Source organism: Contarinia nasturtii, unplaced genomic scaffold (assembly GCF_009176525.2).
Source record: "Contarinia nasturtii isolate CC-2019 unplaced genomic scaffold, AAFC_CNas_1.1 Cnas_scaffold_6180, whole genome shotgun sequence".
In the NCBI taxonomy this organism is placed as follows: Eukaryota; Metazoa; Arthropoda; class Insecta; order Diptera; family Cecidomyiidae; genus Contarinia; species Contarinia nasturtii.
This window is the reverse complement of record NW_022203438.1, coordinates 5,933-15,314: the sequence shown is the minus strand read 5'-3', so window position 1 is coordinate 15,314 and position 9,382 is coordinate 5,933. Positions and strand designations below refer to the sequence as shown.

Genomic DNA, 9,382 nt, shown 5'->3' with positions numbered 1-9,382 from the left:
ATCACTTGTTTCGATCGATGCAGAATGCCTTGTCTGGAATACGCTTCACTTCAATTGAAGTTATCAAAAATTGGATTGATTCGTTCCTAGCCTAAAAAAATGAGCAGTTCTTTTGGCGCGGAATCCATATGCTGCCAGAAAGATGGGAGAAGGTTATAGCTTCCGATGGCCAATACTTTGACATGTTATTTACAGAATTTATGAAATAAAGTTTTATTTTTACCAAAAAAAACGACATTTTTAAGTTGCACTACCAATATTTGAATGGGGTAGAATAAAAACTACTTCTCGAAAAATTGGTATTTTAAAACGAAACCTAAAAAAATTTCATTAAAAAGTGAATCAATTTTTTTTTGTCCAATTGAAGTGAATCAAGAAAATTTTGTTCAATAAAAGTGAACCAAAAAAAAAAAAATTCAGTCGGTTTTTTCAGTGTAAAATACACTAAAATGAATTTTTTTTTTTAGGTTCACTTTTATTGAACAAATTTTCTTTGGTTCACTTCAATTGGACAAAAAAAAATTGATTCGCTTTTCATTGAAAGTTTTTTTTAGGTTTCGTGTTTAAACATTTTTCGAGAAGTAGTTTTTATTCTACCCCATTCATTGGAATGTTTCACGATTATTAAATGCCGACTAATGCTCAGAAGAAATATAAGAAATCAAATTCATAATAAAATATCTCCCACGAAGCCCATAGGTTTGAGGTGGCTTTCGTATATTTTACATTTGTTGTTATCATATGTAGTCCAGACGTTTGATATTTGTAACTTCAACGCTTACAAGCTTTGTAGTCAATTCTATATTTCAATAGTATCAATAAAAATGATACACTAAAACGTAACCTTTTATTTATCATAAAACTTTATTTAAAAATGTAAATTCAAACGAATGTTTATACACTTAATATGTTAAACTATGTACAATTTGTGAGTAAAAAGCTAATTTAACCAAATTCTTAATCCAAATCTTAATTTCCTTGCATTTATAAATGAATTTCAGTGTTTTTTGAAGCGTTGAACGGAATTCAAAGTATAAAATCCGTCCAAGTTCTCATTACAATATTCATCTATAACATATTCATTATTATCTAAAAATTCACCCCTACCAACTAGTTCAATATCAATAACTTCATTTTCCAGTTCTCTTAATAGGTTTGTTGTGTTTTTCAGTTGAATGCTCCACGTTGTATATGGACTGAGAATTGGCTGGTTGTTTTGCATTATTTGGTAGTAAGGACCATTTGGTTCACGAGGAGCTCTCTTCGTATCCAATAACAACATTTGTCCAATTATAAATGATTCGTCTGCTGGTGTGTAATATATTCGCTCGCCGCATCGATAGTAGCTATTGCCGATCATTTTCATTTCTACGTAAACTTTTTGAAGAGCTTTCTCCGCTCTTCTTCCTATTGCTTCATTTCGAATTTTCAGATTGATTCCAATTTGATTAAACTTTATTGCAAAGAAATCTACACCCTTGTTGATATCTGCTTTAAGGCGTATTTCTTTTCCATTTAGTAATTTTGAAACTTTACTTTTAATTTCATCATACTTCCATGTATAGAAAGGCGATCTATTTTGCTTGCCCTTTCCGAAAAAATCAACTTGATTATGTAAATAGTTATTGGTGTTTTGTAATTTGGATCCCCATTGTATGAGCGCTTCTTCCATTCTATCTATCTGTCTTATGGCTTCGTTTTTCAATGATTCCATATCTTCAAATTTCAAATTCGATGGCAGTGGAATATTTTTTGAAGTCATTTCTTTCAAAATCTCTTGTGCAAAGGGGAAATAATGTTGTTTGAATACATGAATCACTAGTTCATGCTCTTCGCGCACAAGATTCGTTTGAATAGTTAGGTCCAATTCTGTGATGGTGTCTTTTAGTGCGATGTTTGAAGAGCGAATCTCATGTTCTGATTGCACTTCGTATATGTATTCGGCAAATTTGGCTGTTTTGAGTAGACTTTCAATTTGATTGTAAACATCAATTATTGCATTTAATGAATCTTCTAGCTTTACGAAAAGAGAATTGAATTGATCGTGCATTGAAAATTCTTCAGTAATATCACTGAAAATATTCTTGAATATTCGTATTTGCATGCTGAGTTTCCATTTGTGAACAAGTAGATAGGCCTGCGACTGTCCATTTGCACTCTCATACAATTCTTTTATATATTGTCTGGCCTCGATAAACATTGTATTCACATTGTCATGAATTCGTTTTTCATTGTATTTCCATTTGTCTAAATCGGATTTCATTTTATCGATCGCTTTTTTAACCTCACCCATTTGTTTGTAATTATCTTTAATTTCTTTATACACACTATAGAAATCGCCACCAACGGTTAGAATTTCATCCACTCGATCCAATATATCGGCAAAGTTATTTTTCTTTGCTTCATCGGAATTGGACTTTTTGATTTCTTCGTTATCTTTTTCCAAAGCCTCTTCAATGGTTTTCAGTACTTCTAGCGGTAAAAATTCATTCTTTTCTCTGGCTGCATTTATTTGTGATTTTAGTTTATTTATTTCATTTAGAGTGAAATTGAAACTATCCTTACTCGTTTGAATTCTACTCTCAATATCAAAGAGTAGTTGACTTACTTCCTCATGTTCGTGTACTGGATGATCTTTCATGATTGAAGTAACTTCTTCGTCATTTCTCACAAGATTTGCTCTGGCACCACCATCTGTGAATGTGTTTACGATACCTTCGACAAACTCTAAGGCAGTCACTGCTGCACTCGCAACTGGAACAAATACTGATGTCACCGCAGCACTACCTTTCAATACAGAAAATACGCTCTTGATTGCCAATTTCTTTTCCAACTCTCTCCTTTCCAATTCAGCCTCTTGTAAGTTCTTCTCAGCGTCATCAATTACATTGTTAACGGACGTAATAATATCGTTTTTACCCTCATTCAAAATTGAGTTAATCTCTGTGATAATATCGTCGTTGATAAGTTGTCTTGCCGATTTTACCTGCTCGCTTATTGATTTTATGTATCGTTTTCGGACGTCTTTGATTTGTTTTTCTCTGCTTGCGTGATTCAAGTCATTCACGTGCTCTTTTACGAGCTTCATGTATTTCGGTAAATCAATGATCGTTCTTTGATGAGCAACACTTGATATGCTTTTACTGAGCGCCGCTGCTCCCAAATAGCTGAACACCGTTTTTTCTTCGTCGGTCAAATTGTGAGTTCTGACATACTCATCCATTCGAGTTACGAATGATTCATAGGCTGGACTGAATTGTAACTTCTCGCGCAAGTTAAAATAGTGGCCTTCTATGCTATGATACTCATTGATAAAACCATCCACATTATACAGTGATTGAACCTTTTTGTCTTCTTCCAATTCCTTTACAAATTCGCTAATGTCCGACTCACGGATTGAATGTGCCACATTTTTTCGACTATAAGTTTTATAGTCATTTATTGAATGTGATAGAGGAATTGAATTTAATTCGGCGAGTTTTATTGCATTTTCAAGGTCCCGTGTGCTCTTACCATCATTTCCTTTGTTCGCTTCGTCGCGTTGGCCAACCTCGTAGGTATCATTTGCCGAATCAAAAAATACACTCGCCGCACCTGGACAACACGGTAGCCGACCAAATGACACTTCGATTGTATTTCCATCTTGTGACGGCGATCCCCTCTCTCCACCCATTCCATTTCTTCCCAAGTCACCTATATCAAATTAAAAACAAGTAGAATTTATTGATAAATCGTATGAAAGTATTATTTGGTTTTAGCTTATTATTTTTTCAATATTAATTAGTAAAATATTTATTTTTTAATGACTTAGTTCAATATGCTCATTAACGCTACTCACCTTCTTTGTTGGACAATGAAAATTTATGCACAGAATTATTCAAGCCAATTATGTTCAATTCTCCGGCAAATCCTCCATTGCCACCGCGTCCACCGTCACCGCCATCACCCGGCTCAATGAATTTTAGTGGATAAACAATGTATTCCACGCTTGAATTTGGAACTACGGTGTAACTGAAATTGCCTTTTTGCCATAAATCAATATTTTTTTGTTCAACACTGATAAACATGCCACTTTTGCGTTCATAGGGTGGGGTTGTGCCATTTACACCATCACCACCTATTGAAGGTATGAAAAAATCATCGCTTAAAATATCTATAAGCAAAGGGAAACCAATTAATTTACATACCCCATCCACCGTTTTGGCCTGGACCGCCTGTACCTCCGTTCGCTTGAATTTTCAAACCACCACTGTTTGAGAACTTAAATGCAATGCATGAGAATTTACCAGCTGGGCCACCCGGTTTCCCTGCTTTTCCCCCATTACCCTTTGCACCCGAGGCGACTGCTTCATTTGGAGCGGGTACATCATGCGATTCACCAGATGCTCCATTTAAAATGATCGTTCTTTCGCTAACGACTTCCACTTCGGGTGCGATGAATAAAATTTGATTTTCCTTGCCAGTTTTATCGATATCAATGTCAACGAAAATCTTATTGAGTGCAAATACTCGAATGTGCTGGATTTCATTGCTGTTGATGTCATTTTTAAAGTCGCTCAATTTAACGTTGTATCCTTTCACTAATAATCGATTCGATGAATTATCAGACGTTGAGTTTTGAGTAACAAGTCCCAAAAGGGCATTGAACATTTTCAGTTTGTTGGAGTTCAGTATCATTTGTTTCAAATTGAATGTGTTTTTGGTTTGATCGATGCGTTTCGCATATTCCAAAATTTTAGTTTGACTAAGTTTGAATGAATTATTTTCTTTGCCTTTAATCAGAGCGGATACACTTTTAATCATGTCATTCGCTTTGCCGAATTCCGTTTTATTTTGCATTTTATATTCCGATAAAGCGGTGTGCACAACGTGCAAGAGCTTGTACCATTCGATTGTCTCAAAGAGGTAGATTTTGGTTTTCTTCACTGCATCGTTTTTCAATAGATTCGATAAAATGTCTTCGCTCGGTAGCTTTAAAGAAAAAATCGTATTTATGGTTGATTTGAAGTCATCAAAAATCTCGTCCGGTATTTCGATTTTAAGATCCGACACAAAACGGATGATTAAATTTCTGAACCTCCTGAGGTCTTTGGTGCTCCAAAGATCAGAGGAGCTGGATGCAAACAATCTTTCATATCCCAAAGTCATTGTTTCATCTATCACAGATAGATCCGAAGTCTTCTTCTCCTGATTCAAATAAAACTTTTCAATTTCTGCGAAAATGTCACTTGCTCTATTGATCAGCTTCTCTTTTAGATACTGTTGTGCGCCCAATTTTATTTTCAATTTATCTTTGCTATCTTTATATTTATCGAGATCCTTCACGAAGCTTTTGATTAGGATTTTAGTGTCGGGAAGGAATGACGACGGCGTACTTAAATTGGTCATTTGATTGAAAAATCCAACGAATTCAATATATTTCTCTAGGCTCTTCAACGAGCCACTGGCTCCATTGATTTGAAGTGAAGGTAAATCACGAATCAAACCTTCTGCAAGTGATCTATGACTTTCATATTGTATTTGAGATAATTTTTCACATGCAAAATAGGCGTTATTGTAGAGTTCAAATTTGTGTGTGTTATTTTTGGCTTGTTTTTCGAGCTTTTCATAAAATGATTTGATCCCATTTACAAGGGTGTTCACATCCTTTGTCAGACGCTTGACGAGATCTTCAATAATTTTTTGAACTTTTTTTTGTGTATTATCAGAGAGTGTATAGCCAAAATCGTCATCATCCTTTTTGACGAATGAGAGGCTCTTTATCATTTTGGTTATAGACTGTTTATCGAGATGTGGAGTTTTCATATCTTCCAACATTCCCAATTGCTTTACTTTTCGATGGATTCTGATGTGACTATATCTGCCTTCTCTGTCTTGTTGCAACAATATACTGAAGAAATCTTTGAGTTTCTTGTCCTTTACTGCATTGTCAGATTTCAATTTGTTCATTAAACTTTTAATTTTATCGACATTGGATCGAATCAATTGTTCTTCACTACTCGATGTATTATCAGGTACTTGAGTAATCACTAGACCAATTCCATTTCGATACTTGCCAAAGTTCTCAATAATTTTAAGTGACTGCATTACGAACTCTCTGAAATCGTCGACAGCAGTCAATGAGGTAATCGTGTCCACATGCAGCGTAAATATAAGTTTCACGTGTCTGGCGTGCTGCCACAATTTTTGAATCAGATACGTATTAGAAATGTCATACTTGATGTCGGTGTTTTTGTCGTAGTATCCGGGCAAATCATAATACACAATGCTATTTTCTCTGTCGTACATCCTTTCGGGGATAATGGTTTTTGCTATATTGGGGGACGTACCTATTTTGTCATCTTCATCAACAACTAGTAATTCACCGGTGGCTTCGTCTTTGACAGCCCGTAATTTATTGCCGGTGAGATGAAGAGTTATCGTACTTTTTCCGGGACCGGTGCTACCCAAAACCATTACAATATCTCGTTCTCGACTCAATGTAAAATTATCATAAATAATGTCTAGGTACTCCACAATTGCCGATGCTGAAATTTAAATATAAGTAATTGTTTAATACAAGGAAACAATTTAAAGAATGAAAAGAAAAGTGGGCAGGCACCAATATTATGAGTAAAAATCGAACTTAAATTAAATTTTATAAGATTTTGAACAGAGATGGAAATAATATATATGAATAGAACAAAGCATTCTTTAAGTTTGTTTTTTGAAAAACGACGATAGATATTTTTGAAATTAAATTGGCAAAGTCAATAAGGTGCAATATACTTAAAACAAATAGTGTTTTATTTTAAAATCTTTGATGAAGCATTCTCTGATTTGTAATAATTCAAATAAACCAACGAATACTTACTGTCGTCCGCTTTAATCTTATTGATGCAATTGCAGAAAGTGATCTAAATATGACAAGGCAAAAAATTCAGTCTAAGCCAGTTTGATACTTTTTATTAATTATAATCTAGAGTGTATAATCGACTATGCGAATGGTGAAAAAAATCGACATATACTTACAAAATGAATATTCAGAGAAAGATAGACAAAAATAACATTAAGTGGCTTCATTTTGTTCTCCATTTTTTGATCTTCACAGACACTGTGACTTTTCTAGTGCATTGTGTTGCTGCTTTTATACAATTTATATTTTTGAAAGGAATTTCACTACAAGCACATATTCCAATTCTTACATTTTAAAGGAATTTGTAATTTAAATGGTAATTTACACGTGTTTTTGCTAAGGCAAAAAACAAGACCTATTTATTTATTTAAAAACATCGATGAGAGCACACGTGGGATATTTGAGCAAAAATTCAATAAACATGTTTTGTTTTTGATCTAATTACGAAAACACACGCAGCCCCTATAGCCAAATTGTTTTTAATGGAAATTTTACACCATTTCGTAGAATTTTTCAACGTTCAAATCGTTTTTTTTTTAGTTGGGTGATAATTGGTATTCTCAAATTTTATATGTGATGATACCATGACACTAAATATGAAATGATCAATGGACCAATTACTTATATTAATGAGAGCTTTTCTAAAGCTATCTATTTTTTACTCAGTCCATTATTAGGTATACATTGGTAAAACAAATATACTTATCCATTACATTTAAAACGTAAATTAAATTATCCATTATATTAAAACGTAGTAAAATAATTGCTCAAACATTTTTTGTTACAATGAGGAAACCATTTCAATTATTCTCATTAAAGAATAGAACTTATTTGATCGAGACATTACGGAGACAATGAGATAATTTATCCAAATTGAAAGGTATTTGAATATTGTCAAAACAGAAAACAGACTTTGAAAAAGTACGATACGTTTAATTCTGTTGTAGAAATACTTCTGACAAAAGTTTGATGAATGCCACCGTCGGTTTTTAATTAGAATTTACAATTTAAAAAAATTAACAGAGCCTTCACGTATTACGTAATCGTCATAATAACAATGTTAATCTGGACCGTCCAATTAATGAGGATATTTGCAATACAAAAAAAGTTTTATAAAGGAAGCTTTCGGAGTATATGGGTTTAAAAAATTTAATTTTTATTTATTCAAAAAGTGATTCAATGATTTTTTTCAAAAATTTATCATAGTGAATTGCTTTAAAAGTAAAAAAGTATAAAGTAGTTTGTTTTTATTTTTTATTTTTATGGTCAGTTCCAATGTTATAGGAAGCAGTGTACCGATGATAAATGTTCTTTAGCCTAAGAGAGCATCGACTATGCCTTCAAGTAAGACATCTATCCCCTTAACAGCACCGCCAAGTAAACCACCAGTTAAGCCTCCAATAACGGATAACACACAGCCAACGACAACACAAATTGATCGCACTAAATTGTTAACTACTTGTGCTTCAGATACAAGCAAAAGTCCTGGCACAACCCATGAAATCAAGCCGATGAGAACGGAAACTGAAATGCTTCCACTAAATCCGCCCAATACATTTAAAAGGAGTGGAAGGACTCCTCTGATATTACCAATAACCCTTGGAATTTGTCTTGAAAGGGATACTCCACAAACGCTTGCAATGATTTGAAGGATTTCACCGAGGTTAGCATTTTGCTTCAATTTACTGAGCACAGATATAAGAACTGAAACATTAACTGGTCCATCGGCAGCAGAAAGTAGACTGGTAATTATACTGAGTCCAGTATCGGGAACTAAAGCAACAAGATTTAAAAGGTCAACAACGGCAGTTCCAAGCACATTGATGATAACGTCGATGCCAACCAATCCTCTTTTACCACTTAATGCGACAAGTATGCTCGAAATATTTACAGACAAATTGTAAATTGATAGTGAAATATCTGTAACTGCAAGTTTAACGCCGAACAATCGCCCGATAACGATGACAACAGGACCCAATTTACCAATTTTTTCTCCGTATAAAATTGTCAGAGCTTGCTTGATTACAGAAACGTCCACTTGTTTAGTTGATGAAAGCAAAGCGCCAAGAATGTTCAATATTGTACCAGGTAGTTCGGCTACCAAGTTCACAAGCCTATTGACAGTGATGCTCAGAAAGCTCAAGGCTTCGTTGAGGCTAACCAAACCAGTTTTACCTGACAAAGCAGCAAGAATGTTTGAGATGCTGACTTGCAAATTGAAAACGGCTGATGGGAAGTCCTTTGATGTAACGGTGATTCCGAAGCATTTGTATAATTCAATAAGCACTGCACCCAATGTAGTCTTGTCGCCAGCTTGTAACAATTTTTCGAGAACAGCTGTGATTTGAGCAATGCTGACTTGATTGTTTGTTGTGAACAAACCACTGAGAAGATTTACCAAAAGACCAGGAACGGAGGCAACGAGGTTCAATAGACCATTGACAGTGACGCCGAAAACGCTGAGAACTTCGTTAAGGCTAATCAAAC

General features: G+C 34.3%; 1 protein-coding gene across 1 annotated transcript; it reads right to left on the bottom strand.

The window, feature by feature from the left end:
* Nucleotides 1-840: 840 nt before the first annotated feature.
* On the bottom strand, nucleotides 841-7,087 carry LOC116351742. Its single transcript, XM_031783882.1, has 5 exons — nucleotides 7,012-7,087; nucleotides 6,854-6,896; nucleotides 4,188-6,527; nucleotides 3,839-4,117; nucleotides 841-3,693 (listed from the first exon to the last, which is right to left on the bottom strand). Exons 1-5 carry the CDS (start codon nucleotides 7,072-7,074, stop codon nucleotides 998-1,000), a joined length of 5,421 nt encoding a protein of 1,806 aa, XP_031639742.1. The 5' UTR covers nucleotides 7,075-7,087; the 3' UTR covers nucleotides 841-997.
* Between the last annotated feature and the right edge of the window lie 2,295 nt (nucleotides 7,088-9,382).

Coding starts and splice junctions, on each gene's coding strand:
- LOC116351742 (XM_031783882.1), bottom strand. CDS start 7,074: ATGGAGAACAAAATGAAGCCACTTAATGTTATTTTTGTCTATCTTTCT. Junction 6,897..7,011: donor TTTCTCTGAATATTCATTTT/GTAAGTATATGT, acceptor TGTCATATTTAG/ATCACTTTCTGCAATTGCAT. Junction 3,694..3,838: donor TTCATTGTCCAACAAAGAAG/GTGAGTAGCGTT, acceptor AATTTGATATAG/GTGACTTGGGAAGAAATGGA.